The 26012-nt window shown below is 46.4% G+C and overlaps 1 protein-coding gene across 2 annotated transcripts in view; it reads left to right on the top strand.

The window, feature by feature from the left end:
- The window catches only part of GNAL (G protein subunit alpha L), a 928322-nt gene that overhangs the window by 882006 nt on the left and 20304 nt on the right, over window positions 1-26012 (top strand). For both annotated transcript variants that reach the window (XM_086965254.1, XM_086965255.1), the window contains exon 11: window positions 15217-15284. In XM_086965254.1, the coding sequence (XP_086821380.1) occupies window positions 15217-15284 (68 nt within the window). The remainder of the gene's footprint in view (window positions 1-15216; window positions 15285-26012) is intronic.

Raw genomic sequence — 26012 nt, 5'->3', positions numbered from 1 at the left:
CTTAGCTTTTCCTTTCGTTTTCATTTAGAGCCTTTCTCCATTCACTAGAACATGGGCGGTTTATCATACAAAAAATCTTTAATCTCATTAAGTGTCGAGGCCACCAAGCCTCATTTTAGAATTGAGTCTCTTGTATGCACAGGCATGACCTCAAGGGCCTAACTGGGAAGTGATACTCACCTGGCGATTCACATCATGTATTGCACTGCACTAGCACACACGCGCATAACACTGGAACAAAAGTGCCATGTTGAATCAAGTCATTAATAGATTGTCAAGAACATTTTGAGATGTTTGTCAAATACAACTGGCACAGGAATTTAACAATTATTGAGAATTGGTTTTTCATTACGTTTCGGAGAAAGACCAGAAAATGCAATTTCCAAATCGTTTTCACCTGGTGACGGAAAGTGAACTATTTACCCCTGTGGATCTCTGCTGCTCTTAGTGCAGTAATCCATTGGCTTCATGCAGGATCTTGACAACAATTCCAGCTGTCGCAGCCTTCCTTTGAGGTCAGGATTGTGTACGGTTTTACGCTTAATGAGGAACCTAGACCCTTATTGTGTGCTGGTGACTTGAGTCCACTTGCATTGTTGTTGATCAGTGCTGAGGGTATGCTCAAGCTTTTCCACACAAAAAATGGGTCAGCAGCCCAGTTGTGGTAAACCATGACCTCTTCAAGGCAGCTTCAAAGAGGTGCTTCTACAATCTTCGTTGGCGCATGTGCTGCCCCGAGGGAGCAGCAGAGGTGATTCATAGTAATAGCTTGCGATGCTGCCCTGAAAGATGTAGAAGACATGTATTCATGTTTTTGTTTTTTTTTAACTAAATTCCAGACAGGCACACACACTGTGTTGTGCCACCAGTAGACTGACCTTACTCACAAGGTCAACGCTTGCGCGCTATCTTGGGACAAACGTCACTTAGCTTGGTAAGTGTATCTGAAGGTCGTACAAAGGGGTAATACTCAGATGACTCATGGTGCGGGGCTTCCAGGGGAAACCCTTAGAAAGTCCTACCTCCCCTTGAAAATGTGGCTGTGGACAATGCATTTCTGGGTCTGTCAAAAAGAACCAATCTCAGCATGCACCATGGTGAGCAAGTAAAATGTACATGCTGCTTCCAACAGAAATAGTCATGAGTCCGGATAGAAAGGTGGGAGCCTCGAAGAATGGGAAAAGAGTTGAGAGCTAAAGAGCAACAGTATGGCCAGCAGACACAACAGGAGCAAGAGTTCAGTCCTGTTAGTGAGGCAGCCACAGATAGAAAAGGAGAGGCACAGGCGAACAGCCCCTTCAGCACTTCGAGTTATTCTTTCCTCAAAAAAAGTATTCTTGCTGCTACATTGCCTCTGGGCAGATCAAGACAGCAATTGATCATGATAAATTGGTGTATCCAACTTGTCTCCAAAAACTCTAATATCAGGCTATCAATGAATAAGCATTTATAGAGTGTGGCACTGTCACCCTTTTGGCGCTGGCATGCGAGGGCTCTGTCGAAAAACCAGGCCTTGGGGAACCAGTGAGAAGAGGAAAGAAACAAGCAGAAAAAGGCAAACAGAGGTCACAAAAACGAGCAAACAGAAAAGGCAGAAAACAGAGCACAAAGGCAAAACAGAGCAGGAAAATTAGCTGAAAAGGCAAAATAGAGTGCAGACAAACAAGTAGAAAAGGCCAGAGGCAGAAAAGCGGGCAAAACGGAGCAGAAAAGCAGGCAGAAAAAGGTCAAACATAGGGAAGATAAATGAGCAGAAAAGCAAGAAACGAGCAGACGAGGAACAAACAGAGGGTAGCAAGTAGACAGGCAGCAGAGGGTAGCAGACTGCAGGCAAGCTGAACAGGGGAACTGTCACAGGGGGACCTGGCATGAGGACAGGGTCCTCATGCCAGGGGGGAAGGGCAGGGTGCTGGGTGGCGGGAGGAGAGAAACGGCTGTGAAAGGGAAGAAATGAGCAGGAAAAGGCAAAACAGAGGGTAGCAATGAGTGGGCAAGCTGGGTAGGGGAACTGTTGCAGGGTGAGCTGGCTATATATCGACAATAACATGGAATCATATCACTCTGGGGTTCAAAGATTTGTGCTTTAAGAAAAAAGTGAAGCATGTCAGCTCCTTATAACGGTAAGGCAGTGTTTTACTTGAGGAAGTGCTCTTTGCCTTGTAGTACAGTTTTATATGAGTTCTGTAAAATAAAATCAGAATCTGTAAATAAATTCACACATTTCAGACTGCATATTATGCCTGTGTATACTTTATATTCAGCAAACATAATTTGTCTCAGTTCCAGATTATTGGGCTAATCTAGTTTTTCCTTATACTCCCCTCCCCCCTTCCCAATCAATGAACGTTTTTGCTGGAGAAAAGGTTCGAGCACAGATGGTTTGCAACAGTAAACAGTAGCAAGGGAAAGGGTAACAAAATCATTTTAGCTTACAAATGGCCAATATACGGATCATCTTTTGAAAGTCCTGATTTGTACGTTACCCCTTGCATAGCATACATAATCCTTAGTTCTCACACGAATTAGATATCAGACTTGAGGGAATTCATGGAAGCACACTCTGTCGACTCATTTTCAGTTAGTATTCTGCAAAGGCACAGAGCAGAGACTGTACTAGATTATCTGTTTTTGACAGAACACCTTGCTTGATGGCGGTGTTGATAATTTCTCAAGTTTTCAAAGATCATGCCCATAACACTGTGTCAAAGGATTAGACCCGCTTAGTTGCGCAGGATGTTTGGGAAAATGTATTGCTGGTTCTCCTATTTTAGTTTGGCTAACATAACATGCAGTGATTTTCCAACTACGTGTTACCCTGTTTATGAGGTTTACCCACAAGATTCTGTCATGTCTCTTCAATGTCTGTAAGTATTACGTATTTGCTATACAGTATTTTAAAAGTGTGAACCTAGTGACGAGCTTCACAGAGAGCTTTACATTATATTCACTATGAAGTGGTGTCATAATGTTTTATGGCATAAATACTGACATACATGTCTGGTTCCCTTTGAAAATGTATTCTTTTAGAAGGGATAGGAAGATGTAGTCTGAATGTGAGTTCTAAAGCCCTGCAAGAAAATTTTGAGAATACTTTTATTTATAGTTTTGGGTTTCCCACAAGTTACATTCAGTTAGTTGGAACTCCTTTTTTGAGTTCTAGTACTAGCTTTGCAGTTGAGTGAAAAAACACTTACAGATCAGGGTAGATTTGGAAGCTGTTGCCTAAAGTAGCTGTCGCAATAGAGCAACACTGTCATTTACAACTCTTGTACATAGCAAAATAGACCATTTCAAATATATAAGTGTTGTGGGCCTTGTCTTTTGGTTAGTGTGTGTGTAAATACTATTTATTTATTTAAAGTTTTATTTAAAGTTTTATATAGCGCGAACAAGATCTTTGCAGATATCAGAGCGCTTTACAGACACAGTAGGTAGGGTAAACAAAACTCTTGAAACAATATAAAATTCAGTAGTCAGTGAGTTGCAAAATAGGGTGACAATCACACAAGAGTATGCAGACTAATAACAATCAAGAAACATTAATATTGAAGCAGTACAATGTCTAATCGGGTACGATTATAGCACCCCTTAGGGTGAGTAAACGCAGTGTAAAAGCAGAGTAGTAGTCAGTAATGGGGGCGTTGCAAGTTAGTGAGGCACTCAAATCATAGTGTACAACCCAATAGCCGAGTTGGCAACCAATAATATAGCATCCGTGCGATGATTTAGATCGGAGATCAGTCAAAAAGAGATTCGCATAGGTAAGCAATCAGAAGGCCGATAATGTAGGAGCCAAGTATTGTCATTGTTCCAGTATCAATAGTATTCAGGTGAATTTAGCCTGAAGGATGGCCTTCACCTCTTTCTTGAAGAGTGCAGTGGAAGGGATAAGCCTAGTTTCTGGCGGGAGTGCATTCCAGATCCTGGGCGCCATTCCTGAGAAGGAACGTTTGTATGTTTTTTTCTTCCGGAATCTCCGTGGTTTCAGGAGGAGCGTTTTTGTGCTTCTGTTGGATCTTGAGCCTCCTGAAATGGTCAGCTTTTGAGAGAGGTAGTTGGGTGACTTGTGGTGTATGGCCGAGTGCGCCATACAGGCAATTTTCAGCTGAATTCTGGCTTCAATAGGCAGCCAGTTTAGGGATTTTAAATCAGGGGATATGTGCGAGTGTTTTCTTGAGCCAGTGATGAGTCTCGCGGCCGCGTTCAGGGAGGCTCTTAGGGGAGCCGTTGTTGTAAGGGGGAGCCCGCTGAGAGCCGCAATACCGTAGTCTATCCGAGAAATGACTAAGGCTTGAACAACAGTTTGGAAGTCCTTGGGTGGAAGAAAGGGTTTGAGTTTTCTCAGCGTGTTAATTTGGAAGTTGGCTCCTTTAGTTGCTTTGCTAATATGCTGCTGCATGTCGAGATTGCAGTCCAGTGTGATGCCAAGGGATTTCGCGGAGTCCACGATGGTGGGCTGGACATTGAGTGCGGTTAGATGATTGAGCCATGTTTGGGTGATGGCCTTTTTCGTGGGAGGAGAGATCAGAAGGAACTCAGTTTTCAGAGCATTTAGTTTGAGGTGATTGTCGGCCAGCCAAGCTTGGGTCTTTCTTAGTGTGGTATTCAACAGTTTGATGTCTTCAGGGGATTGAAGCTTGAGGTAGAGCTGAGTGTCATCGGCGTACATATGGAAGTGTACCTTTGAAGATTGAAGCAAGGTGGTGAGTGGTTCCATGACGAGGTTGAACAGTGTGGGGGATAGGGAGGAACCTTGTGGGACGCCTAGTGTTACTGGCACAGGCGTGGACAGAGCGTTGTTGATCTTGAACTTCTGAGATCGGTTGTGCAGAAAGGATGTGAACCATTTGAGAACAGTCCCGGATATGCCCATTCTGGTGTTTAGGAGCTCCAGTAGTTTCTCGTGCCATCCTAATAAGACCAAGTTTGTAACCACTGGCTCTAGGAATCTCTCTTACGAGTTTTAAACTGGATAGCCCAGCTAAGATCATCTGCAGACACCATGGTATCGTCCACCATGGTAAAGCATTCCCCTGGTTGATACTGCTATTAGAGCCCCCACATGACCAAGATGAAATTGTGTACCAAAAACAATCTCTACTTCTTTAGCTTTACTGCCTCTGGAAGGCTGACATGGATGTGCAAGTAAATGTTGTGGGGTCTATTCACAGGGGTAAGTTTGCATGTGTTGATCTCCTGACAAGGAAATCCACAATGACACCTAAATATAGATTTCCGCATTGATGGAATTCAAAATTCCTTGTGCAGATCTACACCTGGATCCGGAAAGTCTTTTTCGTAGCAGTACCCCTGCGCGCCGACCGGTGGCGTCGCGTGGCTCCGCGTCAGTCGCTGGCGTTGTAAGTGCCGAGATGATGTCACGGAGACAGACAGAAACAGAAGTCGAAGAAGCGTTGCCGCTCTTCGCCGCCCCCCTGCCAATCCTCGGATGCGGACGAGGGGGACAGGGGTTCTGCCTCAGTGGCTCCTCTGGAGCCTAGGAGTCCCGCGGCCTACCCGCCTTGCCCGGGTCCATCGGCGACTCCCACGCAGGTGCAATAGTTTCTTGCTTCCTTGGACGCCTGTTTAGGCCTCGCCTACCGCCGGCACGCCTCCGGGCCCCGCAATCCTGTGACCGGATCCTGTTAGGCCGCCGGCAGCTCCGGACCCAGAGCCACAGGTTCCAGCGCCACAGGGTCTAAGCTGCCGGCTTCGGCCCCAGCGCCGCCTTAGGTGCCGCAGTGGGTGTCATTTATCCCGCCCCTGCCCCGGTTCCAGGACACTTTTGTCCCGGCCTGGGACCCGCATTGGGGCTCGGCACCGATTCGGCCGCGTCGGGCGCCGGCCCAGGCACCGTTTCCTCCCTCACCGGCTCCTGCCTTGCTGACGCACTCTGTGCCGCATACAGCGGAGGTGGAGGATGACTGGAAGGGTCCGAGGACCCTCTAGCTTGCCAGTGTGACTCGGAACAGGATTGGGCCGACGACTTGGACGAGGCCGGCGGCCTCAATCTCCCATCGGACCCGGGGTTCACATCCCCTCCGCCTATGGTGGAGGAGGGCACTTCCTACACGGCTGTGCTCCGTCGGGGCCTGAGGTCCTCCACCACGACCTTCCGACCGTGGCCTTAAAGCTAACAGAGGGGCTACAGTCGCGCCCGCTTCGTTGGAGCCTCTGCTTCCCTTTAATGACGCCCTGACTGATGTCCCGCTGGGCACTTGGTCGCGGCCGGCCACGTGGGCCCGGGTGGACAAGAATGTCGCCTAGCGTCATCGCCCGGCACCTGGTAACCCTTCTTTCCTGACCACTCATCCTACGCCGGAGAGTTTGGTCATTCAGGCATCCACTTCTCAGAGTGCGTTTCCTACCGCCCCGCCTGATAAGGTCTCAAAAAAGTTGGACCAGTTTGGCAAGAGCTTATTTTCCTTTGCCAGTCTAGGGCTGCGGTCGGTCAGTACCGCATGTCTTTTGGGCTGCTACTCCCGTGCTGTATGGGACACGGTGTCGCAGCTCCAGCTCCTGCCTCAGTGTCCAGAGGAGGTTCAGGCGGAGCTTGCGCAGGCGGTGGCAGAGTGGATGGGCACCTTGCAATTCGCCATACTGTGTGAATTGGACACCGCCGACTCCTTAGGGAGAGCGATCTCCACAACAGTGGTCCTGCGTTGCCATGCTTGGCTGCGGTCCACTGGGTTTTCGGGGGATGTCCAGAGTTCGCTCATGGACATGCCGTTTGATGGCACTCGCCTGTTTGGAGATAAAGCTGACAGTGTGCTGGAGCGCTTCAAGGACTCTCGGGCTATGGCGAAGTCCTTGGGCCTTTTTGTCACCCGCCCGGCCATTTCCAACTTTGGTTCCTTTAGTGGCCAGGGCGCCCCTTCTCGCTCATTCAGTCAAAAGCCTGCGCAGACCACTGCTCAGCGTGGCTATGGGTGCGGCGGCTGCCGTGGAGGCACGGGGGCCAGCGTGCGGGTCAGTATATTTCAGCTCTCCCTGCGTCCGCCTCCAAACCTTCATAGTCCGACGTTCGTGGTACACCCCACGCCGGTTGGCAGCAGGATTCGCTATCACCTTCCCTCCTGGCGTTCGGTCACTTCCGACCGGTGGGTGCTACTTCCTCCCCTTCGAGTCTGCCCCCCCGGCCATACCACCTCAGTTCCACTGCATGTCGGGGATCACTTTGTGCTTCTCCAACAGGAAGTTGTGGCCTTCTTGACCAAGGGGGCCATCGAGCACGTTCCCGTGCCAGAAGTTGTGGATGTATAATGCATAATGTTAGGGGATTTTAACATCCATATGGACGTCGAGTTGGATAGTGAAGCGACTAAAATCAAGGACATTACTGCTCCTCTTGGTCTAATTCCTCACATCTCAAGTGCAACGCATAACAAGGGTCACACGCTTGATCAAGTGTTTTCCACCTTTCCCCTTGTTATGTCCCAGCCCACCCCTGTTCTCTGGTCTGACCACACATTGATCAGTTTTTTGATCCAGGGCAGAAGTAAAACTACTTATACTAACTCAGACCACCACAGACATCCCAGAAGACCCCTACATAAAATTACTCCTGAGAATCTGGCTCAAACGCTTCAGGATTATCCCTGTATCCAATCCGGCCATCTGGAGAGGGACCTTGAAACCTTCCAGGAATGGTTAACGGATAGGCTTGATGATCTCGCGCCTCTCTCCACCCCTTCTTCATCCGTCAAGCGTAGTTCGGCCCCTTGGTTCTCTAAATCACTTGCTCTAGCACGCCGTAATTGTAAGGTAGCCGAAAGACTCTGGCGGAAGCATTATGATCTGGAAACTAAGTTTGCTTATAAACTAGCTATTAAATCCTACCATTCTGACATTCTTGAGGCCAAAAAAAACTATTTTTCAGAAAGAATCGAGTCTGCGGCAAACTCCAGTAAAGAAATTTTTTCCATTGTCAAAGAATTTACCTCTCCAAAATCGAGCATAGTCCAGCACAAGTTCTCTGAACCCTGGGTTAGGGAGATGGCCATTTTCTTTAACACTAAAATCAAATTGATTCAAGAATCCTTTCCACCTGCTGTTCCAACTGCTTTAATGTATGAATCTAATTTGATGTCCTCATCTCCTGACTCCTGCCCCACTCTATCGGAGTTTCCTCCCTTACTAGAATCTAATTCTCTGGATCTTCTACTCAAAATCAAATCTGGCTCCCCGCTTGACCCTTGTCCGGCGAGCTTTCTAGCTAGGAATGCCTTGACCCTGAATCCCATAATCTCCCCCATTCTCAACCTTTCTCTGTCCAGCGGCATTGTTCCACCAGCCTGGAAGAAGGCTATGGTTGTTCCCCTTTTAAAAAAACCAGGCCTCGATCCAGAGATACATGCCAACTATAGGCCCATATCTCTCCTACCCACCCTGGCTAAGATCGTCGAGAAGCACGTTCACCTTGTGCTGTCTTCCTTCCTTGAAGACCATGGGTTACTCCACTCCACCCAATCTGGCTTCCGCGCCAATCTGAGTACTGAGACCGCTCTTTTGGAAGTTAGCGAAGCCATCAAGGAAGTCCTCGACGCAGGCGGAAGAGCAATGCTGGTGATGTTGGACTTGTCGGCGGCCTTCGACACCGTCCCGCATGAGGCCCTCTTGAGAAGACTTCACGAGATCGGTCTCAGAGGGACGGTGTTGAGCTGGCTGAGATCTTTCCTAGCGGGTCGCCGTCAAGTGGTCTAGGCCCCCCCGTACTCTGCCGAAGTTCCGCCCATGGATGTCGGAGTCCCGCAAGGGTCGGTGCTGAGCCCGACCCTTTTTAACATCTTCATGACTCCATTGGCGGCGCTGGCGGAGTCAATGGGTGCCCAGATCATATCATACGCTGACGACACCCAGCTACTCTTCACCTGCAAGAAGGGCACGGAGTTTGACTGGGAGAGCATCCGTGGTTGCCTTGGGACTGTCTTCAACTGGTTTCAGCGAAGCAGCCTCAAATGCAACCCTGATAAATCTGAGGTGCTCTTCTTCGGATGTCCGGCAGAGCCGCCCTGGCAGGAATGGTGGCCAGTGAGCATGTCCCCCCCTTCCTCCTCTTCTTCGGTTGCAAAAAACCTGGGGGTTAAAATTGATAACACCCTTGCTTTGAAAACGCAGATCACAGGCCTCACAGGTACCTGTTTTGGTCTGCTAAAAATGATTCGTAAATTCCTTCCTATGCTCCCCGCTGCCCATAGGAAGTGGACAGTACAAGCTCTGATTTGTTCCAGGCTTGACTATTCTAACATCCTCTACCTGGGCTTGCCGGATTATCTTTTGCACAAACTCCAGGTTGTACAAAACTCTGCGGCTAGAGCCATCTTCGGCCTACCCCGGCAAGCCAGAGCATCTGAGTTGCTAGTCTCCCTGCACTGGCTTCCGATTAAAAAACGAATCATATTTAAAGCTCTTACACTGGCCCACAAGGCACTCCATCTGGTAGGGGCCTCTTACATTAGGAAACGGCTTTCCTTTTACAAGCCCACCAGATCTCTCCGGTCGGAAAATCTTGGCTTGGCAATGGTGCCTCCCATTAAGAAAGCCAGAATTGGTGGACGTTCCTTTAAACATCTTGCCCCCAGACTATGGAACTCTCTTCCCGTTGGTCTCCGCCACATCTCCAATTTGTTTGCCTTTAGAAAGGCCCTGAAAACGTGGCTTTTTAATCAATAATACTGTTATGTCTGTTATCCTTCTTCTTTTTCAGTAATGGGTCAGAAAGCGCCGGGACACTCCTTGGAGTAGCCGTGCGCTATATAAGTCACCCATTAACATAACATAACATGTTACTCCCACTACTTTTGGGTCTCCAAGAAGGAAAAGGGGGGTCTGCACCCCATCTTGGACCTCCGGGTTGTCAATCGCTTCCTCCTGAAGGAGAAGTTCAAGAAGTTGACTCTGGCTAAGATCTTGGCTGTAATCGACCCTGGGAACTGGATGGTAGCGTTGGACTTGCAGGACGCGTATTTTCATATCCCCGTCCTGCCGGCCCACCGGCGTTGCCTGCGGTTCACAGTGGGCCAGGAGCATTTTCAGTTTGCTGTGCTCCCCTTTGGCCTTACCAGTGCCCCTCGGGTGTTCAGGAAAGTGATGGCGGTGGTCGCAGCTCACCTGCGCAGGTCAGGGGTGTCCGTCTTTCCTTACCTGGACAACTGGTTGCTCAAGGCGGGCTCGCCCCGGGCAGTCGTCAACCACCTTCAGTCTACTGCCGACCTTCTGTATTCACTGGGATTCTCCATCAACGTGCCGAAGTCGCACCTGAATCCCTCTCAGAAGCTCCCCTTCATCAGAGCGGTTCTGGATACGGCGCAGTTTTGGGTTTATTATTATTATTTTAGTACTTTTATAGCGCTAACTGTCACCCTACGGGTATCCTGGCGAACAGCGAGTCGGGGACATTAGGGCTATGATTCCGATTTTTCAGCCCTTGTCCTGGGTTTCGGTCCGGATGACCCAGAGGCTGCTGGGCCTCATGGCCTCCTGCATCCTGCTGGGCCTCATGGCCTCCTGCATCCTGCTGATCAACCATGCCAGATGGCATATGCAGGCTCTTCAGTGGGACCTGAAGTTCCAGTGGGCACAGCATCAGGGAGACCTGTTTGGGCTCGTCCAGAGCTCAGAGGGCACTGCACTACAGTTGCAGTGGTGGCTCGTGAACCAGCATTGGGTCGGGGGCAGATCCCGCTCCCTTCCCCAACCAGAGCACACAGTTGTGACGGATGCGTCCCTCTTCTGGTGGGGTGGCCACATGGGAGAGGCGGAGATCAGAGGCCTCTGGTCTCCGGCGAAGTCCCGGCTCCACATCAACCTTCTGGAGCTGCAGGTGATTCGTCTGGCGATTCGTCTGGCACTTAAGGCATTCCTTCTCTCGGTCCGTGGAAGTGTAGTGCAGGTGATCACGAACAACACCACCGCCATGTGGTATTTCAACAAGCAGGGTAGGGTGGGGTCATGGACCCTATGTCAGGAGGCTCTGCGCCTCTGGTTGTGGCTGGAACATCACAGCATTATCCTGGTGGTTCACCACCTGGCACGTTCTCTGTACGCCAGAGCTGACAAACTCAGCCGCCGGTGTCTGATGGATCACGAATGGCGTCTGAACTTGGACGTGGCGCAAGGTCTCTTTCTGCAGTGGAGAGAGCCTTGGTTAGATCTATTCGCCACCGAAGAGAACGCGCAATGTCCTCAGTTCTGCGCGTTGGAGTTTCCAAGGCGGCACTCGCTGTGCGACGCCTTTCGTCCAGAGTGGAGTTGCGGTCTGTTGTACGCCTTTCCGCCTATACCACTTCTGCCCAGAGTGCTGACTGGGCCAAAGTCATCCTCGTGGCTCCGGATTGGGCACAAAGATACTGGTATCCTGAGCTACTCAACATGGCAATCGATCCCCCGATATGGCTGCCTCTTCGGGAGGATCTTCTGTTGCAGCCGCAGGGGCCGGTCCTCCACCCGATTTTGTCCAGTCTCCACCTCCATGCGTGGAGATTGAGCGGCGACAATTGACACCTTTTGCTCTTCCTCCCGAAGTTTGTGATGTCATACCGGCAGCCTGGCGTCCCTCCACTAAAACGGTATACGCCTGCAGGTGGAACAAATTTGTGGCGTGGTGCACAGTGAAGGCTGTGGAGCCCCTTTCTGCCCCGCTTTCTGAAGTTATTTTGTTCCTTCTTTCTTTGGCCCGGTAGGGCTCTGCTCTGGGCACTATCAAAAGTTATCTTTCGGCCATCTCCGCTTTTTTGCGATTTCCTGGTCAGCGTTCTCTTTTAAGTCCCCTGTTGTGAATATTTCCTTAAAGGCATTACGCACACGTTTCCTCCCGTGCCGTTCATAATGGCTCAGTGGGACTTGAACCTTGTCTTGACGTTTCTGATGTGTGCTCCCTTCGAGCCCCTTCAATCCTGTCCTTTACATTTTCTTACTCTCAAGAAGGCTTTTCTGGTAGCTATCGCCTCTGCCAGGAGAGTGAGTGAGCTCCAGGCTCTTTCTTCCGAACCTCCTTTCCTTTCTGTTCATCCGGACAAGGTGGTTTTAAGGACTCCTCTTTCTTGCCGAAGGTTGTCACGCCCTTTCACATGGGGCAGACAATCACTTTGCCCACCTTCTTTTCACCTCCTTCAAAGGAGGAAGAGAGGCGACACTGTCTGGACCCAAAAAGAGGGCTCTCGTTCTACCTGCAGTGCACACAACAGTTCTGGGTGGATGACCAACTGTTTGTTAGCTACGTGGGCACCAAAAAAGGACGGGCGGTGCATTAACGGACCATCTCTCGGTGGTTCGTTCTCTGCATCAAGGCCTGTTACTCGTTGGCTAAGAAGGAGCCTCCTGTGGGGCTGCGTGCCCATTCTACCAGGGCAATAGCAGCCACTACTTCCTTGGGGCGCAATATCCCCTTGCAGGACAACTGTCAGGCAGCTACGTGGGCCTCGTTGCCCACATTTACCAAGCATTACTGCCTTGACAGTCGAGTCCGGAGGGACGGCTTCTTTGGCCGTTCTGTCCTCCGTGACTTTCTGGTGTAATCTATTCGCAGACCCACCACCGGGGTTGTTATTGCTGGGATATCTATTCTAAGGTAATAAATCTATCACTAACGTGTCTCTTTCAGATGCACAATTTACTACTTGTGTAATAATATATCTGTAAGAAACATTAGTTAGGGATAGATTCCTTACTGCCCCACCCATCCTCCCTGATCTGCGAACTCATTACTCGGGTTAAGGTCATCCCTTTCAGGGCCCTAGTTTTCATGGCACCAGTGGTCGGTTTCTGTCATGGCTCTTCACTCCTGACGCAGAAAATCGTGTGCAGAACTGACGTCAGCGCTCAAAGGTGGCGCCTAAGTAGTCTCCGTGATGTCATCTCAGAACTTACAACGCCAGCGACGGATGCGGAGCTGACGCCTGGGGATATTCCAAAGTAAGGAATCTATCACTAACTAATGTCTCTTACAGCTATATCGTTAAACAAGTAGTAACTTGTGCATTGCGGATGCAAAGATTCACATGTTGTACACCCTACTGTCTGTGATTGGAGTCAGAGACGACAACTTGCTTTGATTCTGAAACTAAACTTCTGTTGTCAACCCTCTGTGCCTAAAAGGAGGCTCTTTGTGAAACCCTTTGTTGCCCATTTGTTCATAAGTCAAGTACAAGTTGTGGACACTGATACATACGTAAGTCTGTCTATGGTTCAGCACCCTAAAATCTTCAAGAAAGCACCAGACCATATGTACCCCTCACATGACTTGGGATTGAAAGACCAAGCTTTATTGGTTAGATCTCCATTTTTTTCATTTCAAAGAATTTTATTATTATGAAAAAGCAAATGAAGATACACAATACAGGGGTCAGTGATACAATTGATATAGGATAAAACAATCAAAATATAGTAGGCAAGCATACGTTGTAAAAGAGACATCTGTAACAAAGGTAGCCCGCCAGAATCAGATAAATAAATTAAGTATGGTAAAAACAATTAATATATATATCAGAAACAAGAATCGAGAATATCACTATCAGTTAGAGTACCCAAGGAAAAGAAAGGAAGGGAAAGAAGAGAGAAGAAAGAAGAAAAGAGAAAAGAAGAGAAGAAAGAGAAAGAGAGAAAAAGCAAGAAAAGAAAGAAAGAGGAGGATTTCCACCGGACCATCCCAACAGACAAGACACCATTCAACCAGACATATCAAAGGGGTATTGTACAACCAACCCTTTGGAAGATAAATCCATGTAGGTATCCAAAGCAGTCCAAACACCACTAGCAATAGACGGAGAAAGATGGGCCTGATCAACCGAGGTATGAGCACTACGTAAAAAGGAAACCCAAGCCCACCAAGTATGATAAGAAACTGAAGAAAATGATTTCCACTCCATTAAAATTACTTTAACTGCAACAGTCAATAAAAGATCTAACAGCTGTGATTCCATGGAATCTAAGGGAAGTGGGACTGGAGATGCTAAAGGGCCTAATAGGATTAATGGAAAAGATAGTTGAAACTGAATACCAAAAATGAGCGTGAGGTGTTTGTGAATGAGATCTCAAAGAGGACAATCTTTGTTGGAGTTGTGGCTTATTACCCGGCGATTTTCCTCATATGTTCTTTGACTGTTCCCTTCTTCATCCCTTTTGGGATCTCATTCACAAACACCTCACGCTCATTTTTGGTATTCAGTTTCAACTATCTTTTCCATTAATCCTATTAGGTTAGATCTCCATTTAATAGTACTACCATGGTGGGCACAGAGCTTCTTCTCATTCTGACCCTAGGCTCTAGAGTGAATTTGCACTCTGGTAGGGAAAGAGATGAAACCCTTAGGCCCCTCTTGCTTTTCTAGTGACATCTCCATGGTCACTTGTAAAATGTATCCACTTCTATGCCGCTGTATGTAATGTAACTATGGTTTTCATGGTCACGCCACTTGAGGCTCTGGAGATGAAGCACTCTGTACAACTTTGTAAATAAATGAGATGTAGTAGTGCAAAATTGCAAGTTGCTGATAGGCAATTATTCAAAAGCCAATCAAGTATTAAATCACTTTTCTTTGGCCCGTTTTTTATGGAAAGTTTGGTTTCCTAAACCAAAATGCATTCATTAGCCCATTGCTACAGATGGGAAACATTGGCAAATCTTGATTAGTGACCCAGGGACATACATCACCCGTTTTTCTAAATGTCACTTAGAACGAGATCTTTCATATTTGAGTACATATGATGATCAACAAGAGAAATATTTTGATTACGTAGCACCAGTGTTTAATGATTAGATAGTTCTAGGCGTAATGCAAGACTTGTGAGATGCCCTGCCAAGTCCATGCATGATATGCCACTGTTTTGGTAATATTACACCAACTTTCATAGTAACCAAGAGTATTCTGGTTGAGAGAACTAACATTTTTAATTAAGATACGCTTGGGTAGAATGTAACTGTCCAGATGTCTTTCAGTGTTGCCTTAATCTATAAGAATATTGTTTCTCCCATTACACTACATAATGTCACTTTTAGTATTTTCAGTTATAGTAAAATTTCTACTTACAATCGAAGGAAATTAAAAGAACAGCAGCAAACTGTATTTCTAAATTACTTTCTAAGATGCTCTGTTTGCTTGTTTATCTAGATTTTTCCATTGCGGAAATGTGGACAGTTGCGCTTCTGCTTATATAACAGAAGTTATGCTAATACTCTTGCCGGATAGTGTCTAATGCGATGCAATTTCTTTTGAACAGCAACACCAGACGCCGGGGAAGATCCCAAAGTTACAAGGGCCAAGTTTTTCATCCGGGATGAATTTTTAGTAAGTATATTTACATAAATTTAAAACACTCATGTTACAGAATCATTGTTGTCTCTGCTTGATTGTTATTAGTCCTATCTAGCCGCCTTCTGTGGGTTTTGATAAAGGTTAACTTTGTGAATGGAATTGCCCATCACTTCTGTGGAATCCCACTGATTCACTTTTGGATGTTGGGACCCCCGTCTAAGCAATTTGATTTCAAAGGTATAGATTGAAAAACAGTAAAAAGATCCAAAGATTAATACATCTTTTTTAATTAAACAAATATGCAAAAATCGAAATTTTAATTGCATTGAAATGTTGAATTTTTACAAAATGTATTTTTCTTTATAAAAGACAAAGAGTATGCTAGGCTTTAGCATATCATGATATCTTTTCTGCTCCTAATGCATGCGCTCTTTGTGTTAGTGCATACCAGTGATTCAGTTGAGGCCACCAATTATCCATTCTAGATTCCATCTGCTGTACTTGTGGTGCTGCCCTGAATGAAGATAACAATGCAAGTAACTTTTTTAACCTCCAATTTCAAATTCCTTCACAATAACGGAGCATTGTAATATTCAGTTTTTCTTTTATATCTGCATAACTTTTATTAATCTGCTCATATGATTTAATTTCCTAAACAGTTGCTCACATCTTGAGTAGGAATCGCATACCGCCGAAGGGTCCATGGACCCCAGGTTAAGAACCACTGGCTTATTGTGTAAAGTATTGCAGTAGTTTACATACCTAGCAATCTCCCTCTTTTCTGCTCAAGTCCAATAGCGCCAAATGTTTATTTCCCCTTCAAACGTTTTTATTACGTTTTGTATTAACCATCCTAGTGTCATTTACATGACCACAAATCCACAACATGCTGGGTATGTATACAAATTATGATTCGTATATGCATATCAATAGAAACAGAATATTGAGTACATTGTAGTCCCTCATGCAGTATTATTGGGGGAGGAAGGGGGGCTTCAAACAATGTCCATATGACCTCTTCTTACATGAGTGTTCCGCGTCGTTCCACCACTGGTTCTTAATATTGTCCCCACGTCCCCCCCCCCACCCTATTCATCCTCTTGAGACCCAATATTGTAGTGCCATTTTTCCATTTGCATGTTAATCATGACCGGACTGTATGTGAGTGATTTGTCCTTAGTGGTAATGTGTCCATCTAATAATCTCTCAAGAGTGGGGTCCTTTGTTGTCTAGGGATTCTGGTTTTTAATGCACGTCTCAACTGTAAGCTGGGATGAGACCGTTTTGAACACTTTTTTTTTTACTAAATGTTCGAATTGAACAATCCTACACATCTTCCAGCGATTATATGGTAATTAAGTTCCATGTCTTAAAACCAGGTAACTTAGTCACTTCCCTCAGTCGCGTTCGCACCCGTGAGGGATTCTCCAACTTACCCCCATATAAAACATGGGAAACACATTTTATAGCATGGATATTTTTACCGCAAATATACATTTAAAACGCATGCCAATACAACGCATTCAGGATAAGTTGGGGAGGGGACTCCCCCACAAATACATTGTTTTTAAATATAAAACAAAGTGTGGTATTGGCATGCGTTTGAAATGCATTTTCCCGGTTAAAACATGTGCGCTAAAAATGCGTATAAAAGGCATGCAAAGTAAGTCCGCCTAGTCATTCTTTCATTCGTCCTTTTGTATACATCCTGCCAGTGGTTCTATGACTAGGGCAAATAACATGGATGACAGCTGGCATCCCAGTCCCATGGCTCCCCCAATGCGGAATGTCCATGATATTGCGCCTTTAACCCTCACTATAGCCAGGGGACTTATGTGCAGGAGACGTACCCAGTCAACATTTTTTTTTAATAACAGCGAGGAGAAATGGTCAATCAGTAGAATCAAATGCCTTATTTATATCTAGGGATGCCACCGCTATCTGTTCATTTATATTCTTTGCTAAGGCCATATTGTTATATAGTTGTCTTAAGTGCAGTTTGTTTAATCATTGTGGAATAAAACATGTTTAGGTTTGACCAGGGTGAATTAAGACCAACACCCTAGCTAGAATGTTAACATCTGCATAAAGCAATGATACAGGACAGAAAGACTTACAATGATCTCTGTGCTTTCCATCTTTATTTATTAATGTTATTGTTGCAGTGCGTAGACCTGTTGTTAATGTCTGAGATTGGCATATTTATGTGTACATGTTACGTAAGGGCTTGATCACCTTAGTCACCACTTTCCCATAAAATTCTATTGGTATGCCATTGGGTCCAGGTATTTTCCCTGTTTGTAGTTGTGTGATCGCCTGTCTCCTCCTCCATGAGCCCCTGTTCTAGGGAATCTGTCTGTACTCTCTTTAAATTTTGTGTGGGGCAATCACTAACATAGTCGTCTGTCTAGCAGTGTCGGTGTGTGGCATGACTGGTAAACTGCTTGGAGATAGTCAGCGAATGTTTCTGCTATCTCTTGGGTGCCTGTCACCTCTAATGCCTCAGGAGTGATTAGCTTTCTTCCCACTCTTGACTGTTCGGCCATGGTAATGGTTTGCCAGCCTTGTCAGCTGATTCATACAGGGGTATTTTATGGGCAGGTAGGATATTTTACCATAATTAGTCAGTGTTCGTTTATATTGTTCGACTAAGTCTAATGCAATACTTGTTTTGGGTTTCAGGGCATGTTCCCCATCTAATTTCCTAATGTCCTGTTCTAGCCCCTTCACCTGCTCCTCCTTCACTCGCTTTTGTCAACATTCTTTTTTATTGGATTCTTCCTAGAGGAAATTAGTTATTTGGAAATTAGTTATTTGTCGCTTCTTGACTCTCTTCTGCTTTGATCTGCCACGCTACATTTTGCTGACTATTAATTGCCCTGTTTCATAAATGTCACACCACACTTGGACACCACATTGTCCTTGACCCTCTTTATTATTTTGGGCTTTTTCTTGGACCCATGTCCTGTCCATATTTTCACCAGGGTCTCAGAGTATCTGCTGTACTTTCACTGCTCTCTGCAATAGCACCTTCTCTTCTTTGATGGAACTTCTGGAATGGAAAGAAGCCATGGTGGTGCTGCCTTTGCAGAAGACTTGTGATATCAGACTGATCTCAGTGCATATTTTCTTCTCTGAAATTCTCGAACAAGACATAGCTTATCAAGCTTCCAACTTTATTGAAAGTAAATCATTTTTAGGGACTGTGCACAACCCAGGTTCTGATCCATAGATGGGATCGACTCAGATCTACTGGGTAGTTGCTAATTTGCTCGGGCAGCTTATTAATCAGTGTCAGACAGCCACCCTCCCTGATATCTCTGAAGTTTTTGACACTGTGCCCCATCCTGTGCTCATCAGCTGCTTAGACCGAATAGGGATCTGAATTCGAGCTCTTGCCTGGCTCACGTCATTTCTGTTGAACAGATCTCAATCTGTTTATCGTCGCCTCTTCTTTCCAACACCTATCTTATGGAATCTGCTTTCACATTCTTCCCTTTTACATTACTAGTTAAACTCATTTGAATCCTTCTTTCTGTTTGCCCCCTTATGCCAATGACACCCAAATCACTGTCAGTGTTAACAATAACTTGAGTGTTGCTCAATCCAAGTTTTGATCTTGTTTTTGAGCTATCGCCTCGTGGATGAAGACAATCTTTGAAGCGTATAAATGAGGTTCTGATCTCTGCGGGGCAATCCATGGTGTGGTCTCCAGTGTGGAGGCCAACAATAATTGCCTACCCTCTCCACCATATTCTGGTGAAAATCTCAGTCAATTACAATGTCACCTCTTCTGCCCTCCAGTGGCCGCAATACAGTGGTTAAGTGTATCATATTCAACCTTGATTATGGAAACTGAATTTGGGTTTCCGCCTTATCCGATCCACCATCTTCAGATGATTCAAAAGGTGGCTGCTAGCCTAGTACTCAGTGTACAGCTACACATGCCCGCATCTCCCCGTATGTAGTAGGTCTTCACTAACTTTTGATCTCCAGATAGTCCACGTGTAAGGTCATACACTCCCAACTAGCACTCCACTGGAAAAGACCCACCTGTTTTCTACAGAGATTCACAGCCTATCTTACAGTTATTCTTCTGGAAACCTTCTCTTTCAAAAAAGGTGCTCAATTGGAGCCAAAAATTCTCTTTTTTGATGGATAATCATTCAACCTCCTGTTCATTGATGCCTGACAATTTCACATTTCAGAAAAATATGAAACCCTGGTTGTCCTCTTCTAAGCTAATATATCTTTTTTCACTATTATCCTTCCTACCAGTACACCCTATGGGTAATAGTGCACTTTACAAGCAACATTCATAATTTCATTGAGTAATTTGATTACCCATAGTTTTCAGCCGTCTTTTCAGACTGGTCAGCCAGTCCCCACTCTAGTGGGTGATGCACGAGTCACAGAAAAGGAACTGTTATAAATGAGGTCTCCAGATGGCAGTGGTATACACCCTGTCCAAGTAGGGACCCTACCTTCTAGTCAGGATAAGGGGATTACACACCTAAGATCAGCTCACTTCATTGGTAGCTTGGCACAAGCAGTCAGGCTTATCTCAGAGGCAATGTGTAAAGTATTTGTATAAAACTCACACATTAACACAGTGAACACACTACAACATGGACACCACACAAGGTTAGAAAAATAGCCAATATTGATCTAATCAAAACAGGACCAAAATGACAAAAATCCAACATACACAAGCAAAGATAAGATTTTTCAAAGAATATCCCCAAATTACAGTTCCTTGAAGCTCTTCGCACCAACCAGGGCTATCAAGGTGTCGTGACCAACAAATCCAACAGTTCAGTTTGATCACGTTGGAGTTGCGAGCTGGCATTGGGAAAAACCTGCAAACAGTACCTTTGAAATTGAAGAGGCCTCGAGGACCTTCCAGGGAAGTGTGGGGGTAAGACGTCACAGGTGTTGGTGCAGCAGGTCGGGGCAAGGTCAGTGATTCCTTGGAGTCGCACACGTTGCAGATTAAACTCCATGAGGTCGAAGTCAGGAGCGCTGACGTCGCCCGTGCCGGGGCTGTGATGTTGTCACGGGTGCTGCGTCGTGCACTTCATGATGTCGTGTCTATGGCTTTGGAGCAGGCAGCAGCTTTGCAACGATGCGTAGCGCTGGCGTTGATGACTCGGTTGTCTGCAGATTGAGGCTGTAGTGTGATTGAGGGCGGTGACCACGGCTGCAGTACAGACAGGGGCATCGGTAACGGCACTCTGGCGGCGGCATCGGTGAGGCCAACGTTGCAGTGCTGTCGAACGTTGGTGCAACGAGGCGGTACCCACGGCATCGGTACAGGCAGCGGCATCAGGAATGCTTTTCTTGCAGTTTATAGCTCAGCAAACACCTCCAGTGGCCCAGAATGGGGATTGGCACCTCTTGGCATGTCCAGGACTCCCAGCAATGGAGTCCAGGCACTGTATGTGAAGTTTTTGTGTCCCTGAGCTGAGACTATTTAGCAGAAGGCAAGCTCTACTTCAATCCCTTGGAGAATCGTCTTAAGCAGGATACACCGAAGTAAAAGTCAGTCCTTTCCACTGCCTACAGACAGAAGCAGCAACTTCAGGCCAACCCAGCAAAGCAACACACAACAAAGGGGCATTACTCCTCCTGACTGCTCTTCTTGGCAGGGTCCTCTTAGTCCAGAAGTTTTCTAAAGTTTTGGAGTCAGAGCCCCACTACATATACTACTTTCAGCCTTTGAAGTATGCAGGCTTTAGAACTTGAACTTGAACTTCGGTTCAATTCCATGCAATGTTCAATACCCCTCTGGACTGGGCCATGGACTGGTTCACTATGCTCTTTATATAATGGAGTTGCGAGGTACTTCAGGGAAAGTATAGTTACAAAGATTAAAGACGTTGTGGGTTTGGAGTTAAGAATAGACCCTTTGAACCCTGTTTGTAGGTGATACTGGGGAGGAATCTGAATACCCCCAACTGCATTGAGCAGACTGCTCAACACCCATTTACTTTTTGCAGCTAAATTGACAGTAGTTTAACTTGGAGATATTCGCTCTCACCACTGACAAAAGTGTGGTGGTCCACGGTATGGTCGATATATGCAATGGAAAAACTCAGTGCTTGAGCGTAATAGAGTCCCGGAATTCGAAACAATATGGTCTCCTTTTCAAACGTATTAAAAGAACAAGTTAGAAGGTAGAACTGGTCTGGATCTGGAACGTGTGCTCAAGTTCCTGTAGGAATTGGGCTTTTTTGACCCTAGCACTCTAAAGGTTAATCAGCAAGCAGAGCAGAAAGTTTGGTTTGAACCTGGGAGGTGGAAACAGTATGGTGCTTGTCATTTTGGGGGGGAGATAAAAAGTACGCTTTTTTGGTAAGGTAAAGTTAGGAGTATTGTCAAACTGATGGGAGAAAGTCTTTATTTTCATGCATGAAAATAAGAGATTATCGAACATGAATCCAGTTTTGAATAGTTAAACTGTCGTAATTTTGCTTTCAAGGCTTGTGTGGCTGTAGGTACACCTGCCATCTAAAGTTGGGTCCGGATGTGTGCAAGTTGTTTTTCTTCGAAGAAGTCTTTCGAGTCACGAGTATTGATGACTTCTCTTGCTAGTAATGCGCATGGGTGCAAAGACCATTCTTTTAAAAAAAAATGAAAACTTTTTTTATTGAGGCTTCAACAAAGCAAAATTATACATGCATTTCAATATTGTTGTCGATTTGAAAAAAACAGGTTGACATACACTGGCAGTTTGGTAGGGTAGAAATGGTGTTGGAATACATAACGAAATGAAACTAAGCACACATGGCAAAGGCAGTGATTATTATGACGCAAGTAGGGGCATCATGATACACATATTTGTGGGTTTCCTCCCCGTCTCGCACTCTAGGCATCTGACATCCGCCCCGGAGTAGCCTCCGAATTATTTACAGGGGCATCGTGGATCGCGGTATCTTCTGTTAGGCTATGTAGATAGGTCACCAGGGGTCCTCAAATATCATATGGCCTACTGGTGATTGGCATTAGATTCCAGAAATCTGACAATTGTGTCTGACAAAATGCCGCATCGGCGAGCCAAAGTTTGAGTGTCGTTGCTGGAATGCGCCCCCAGGACCAGAAGCATTGCCACAAGACGTCTACAGGCATCAGTCACCTCCTGGATGTAGCCGATCAGGCAAAGACGAGGATTAGGTGTGAGAGTAGCTGATGTAACGGCACTAATGGACGCACACACTTCCAGCCAATAGGCCTCCACCCTAAGACAAACCCACACCAAGTGCAGATACGCAGGCAGAGTGCATCCATGATAAGGCCCATTCTGCACAGCGTGATTTGGTGTGCAATACATTCTAGGGAGGAACTTGAAGTGTATTTGTCGGACTATGTAAATAGGGGAACGTTTCGCGGTTTGCATGCAGCAGCATTTCCATTGCACAGGTGTAGGGCTGTCTAACAAGTCCGACCACCAGGCCTCTCGTGCCAGTTTGGTGCTAGTAGATTTAGCCGACATGGATAGTGTCTATATTCTAGTGATCTACTTACAATGTGTGGTAGTCGTGTGGATGTATTCCAAGGCGGCCTTAGGGAGAGGTGGCACCAGGAATGTCCTGTTAGTACTCTTGTATGTCGCTCGCATCTGATGGAATAATAGGCTGTCAAGCAGCGTGGGAGTTCCAGTAGCTGTTCCCAGGGTGGGGGGGGTTACAAATATGCATTTATGCTGATACCGAGCACTTTCGCACAGCGCGCCATGCCAGGATTTTAGAACGGGAGAAAGGAAGAATTTGCGACCAGCTGCATATAATCCATCCCCAGCCCAGCGTAAACATTTGATCGTGTTAATCTCCTTTCCGGGGTTTTTTATAGGGCAGGAAGAGAGCAGTGCTGAGCAGCCAAGGAGCGGCCAGGTCCGCTTCCACAGCGGTTTGCGGTTGGAATTGCATCAGTGGAGCCAGAAACGCAGGAAGCTTGTTTGGGCACGGTAGGCATATAATTGTAAGTCAGGTGCCCTATAGGCTAGGCATGGGTGCCGCCCAGCCCCTGTCAATGAGATTAAGTTGGACCGGCTAGACTTATCATTTTCGCGATTGCAACGTGACCGGATAGCGAGAGCAGCAGTTTATTCCACGTTGGGATTTTAGCTTCGAGCCATTCAATGGCCTTCCATAGTTAGCGGACCAAAGGTCTTTAGTGCTCCTGCTGAGCCAGACGCCCAGATACCTTGTTTGCTCAGTTGCCCATTTGAGCAGAAATCCGGTCTCACATGGTTGAGTGGCATCTGTTAAAGGGAATAGAATGGATTTGCTCCAATTTACTTGCACTCCAGAGAGCCCCCCAAAACGCACAACCTCTCTGGTCATAGGGTCTAAATTCTTGTGTGGCTCGCAAATAAATAATGCAATGTCGTCGGCATAAATGGAAGTGACTAAGGCACGCACAGAGAATCCAATAACCCTGTGGGTGTGATATTGGCGGAGTCGCGCAGTCAGGGGATCGATGGCTACTGTGAAGAGCGCCGGCAAGAGCGGACAGCCCTGCCGTGTGACTCTAGTGATCTTGATAGGGTTGATGATCTGGCCGTTGAGTTTGATGCGCGCTGTGGGGATAGTATATAGCAATTTGATTTTTCCTAATGAAGCCCACACTAATGCCCAGGCGAGCCAACAGGGGGAACAGAAAAGACCATTCTAAAGAGTCAAATGCTTGTGTTACTACGAGAAGTGCAGTGACCACGGGGAGAGTGGGGTTGATTTGATGGAGCACTCAAAAAATGGAGCGGAGATTGTGCAAGGTAGCACGACCAGGAATAAAGCCAGATTGATGTGGACGTACTATCAGCGGCACAAGGGGGAGCAACCGTTTTTCCAGCACCCTGCCTAGAATTTTGTTGTCCGTATTGATAAGTCGGCGGTAGGAATCATAGGACATGGGTGGTTTATCAGGTTTCAATATAAGAATATGCACCTCCCGGAGGGAGACAGACAGTTTCCATGGACTCTTTATAATTTTCCACCAGGTGAGGGATCAGGAGTGGAGCATATTTGTAAAAAGCGGGAGAGGTGCCAAGTCCATTCTTATATTGTTTTCTTCTGATGTCTGGTTTAGACATGTGCTCCTGTGGTCCGCTTCGAGATCGTCGGTAATTTCTCAGTTCCCACAGGTTTCTCCCAACCGTCGGTATTGTGTTTTCCATAGTGTATTATAATCTTCATCAGTTCTGGGTCGCCGAATCCAGCTGCGCCTGTGCGATCTTCAGATCGTTCTCGGCCCAATGTCAGCTTCGCTCTCAAGGGCGCCCTGTTTTTCCAGACTTCCAGTTGGTTCCATGCGATACCATGAGGGTGATGGAACAAATTCCTTTTAGATATTGTCGTCAATGCCACTCGAAATATCCACAGTGGATTTTCATCAGGTCTGTAATCTTTGTCTGTCGCTTGCACATATCGAGCTTGCCTGTGACGCTTGCCGCTCCTTTAGATCAAAGAAGACCCTCTGTGACTATTGGGTCTAATGATTGGAGATGTCAAAGAGAAGCAGCGGAGAAATGCTGGACCTCTTCAGCGCAGATGAGGCTGTAGTACAGGATACCGAAGCATCTGCAGTTGACGAAGAAGTGTTAGACATCATACAGCATGATTACTGCCTGGAGCTAACCTTCATACTACAATACCGCCCCACAGTCACAAATTCTCCTCAGACCACATAAAACTACTCAAACTAGAAGTAGAGTTGCTCCTTTTAAAGTTTCAGTCAAATTAGTGCCTCCTCAACATCAGAGCACAGGTGTGTACTCTTAATTTCCTAATTCCCAAATGGGACAGCTCCCTCAGGCCCATTCTGGACTTAAGACCCATTAACGAATACATTCTTTCAAAACATTTTCATATGGTCACTCTTCAGGATGTCCTCATACTTCTAATACAGCAGGGCGATTTCTTGATGCTCTCGACCTGCAGGACGCCTATATTCACATACCATAATACCCAGCTCATCAGCACTACCTCAGGTTTGTGGTCAGCAGTAATTCAAAATACTCCCCTTCAGAGTCACTACAGCTCCCTGGGTGTTCATAAAGTGTCTAGCGGTAGTTACCCACACACAGGCTTCGGTAGGGCATTCACGTAATTTCTTATCTGGACAATTGGCTCATCAAAATTGCCATTTGCCAACTATGCCGCTAACACAAACCCCACCATACACCACCTACACGAGTTGGGGCTGACCATTAATGTCACAAAATCCCACCTCCAACCCCCAAAAATTCAGACTGACTTTGGAGAAATCCTGAACTAACAACGTGGGCTGGCCTACCCCAAACCTTCATGAATACTGTCTTTTCAGACACTCCTTTCACTCTTTCAACCAGATAGCCAAGTCATGGCCATGACCGTCACACGCCTTCTAGGCATGATGGCATCCTGTATTGCAGTAGTACCTCATGCAAGGCTACATATGTGTCCGGTGCAGAAATGCCTAATGAAGCAATGGTCCCTAGTGGAGGTTCAATGGGAAAATCTATTGTTGGTCAGCCACCGCACTTGTAACTCCCTGCAATGGTAGAACACCAAACACCTGATGCAGGGATAGCCTTTTCTTGACCCAGTTCCGCAGGAGGCCATCACAACGGACTCCACCTTCTTCAGATGGGGAGAACATTTAAAGAACCTAAACGCCCAAGGCTACAGGGAGCCGAAACACCAGGGCCATTCACCTTGTACTGAAGGCTTTCCTTCCCCATCTCATGAACAAAGTTGTTCTTGTCCGGACAGACAACACCAC

This window comes from Lissotriton vulgaris, chromosome 4_1 (genome assembly GCF_964263255.1).
Source record: "Lissotriton vulgaris chromosome 4_1, aLisVul1.2, whole genome shotgun sequence".
Classification (NCBI taxonomy): domain Eukaryota; kingdom Metazoa; phylum Chordata; class Amphibia; order Caudata; family Salamandridae; genus Lissotriton; species Lissotriton vulgaris.
This window is presented reverse-complemented; position numbering and strand designations above follow the sequence as displayed.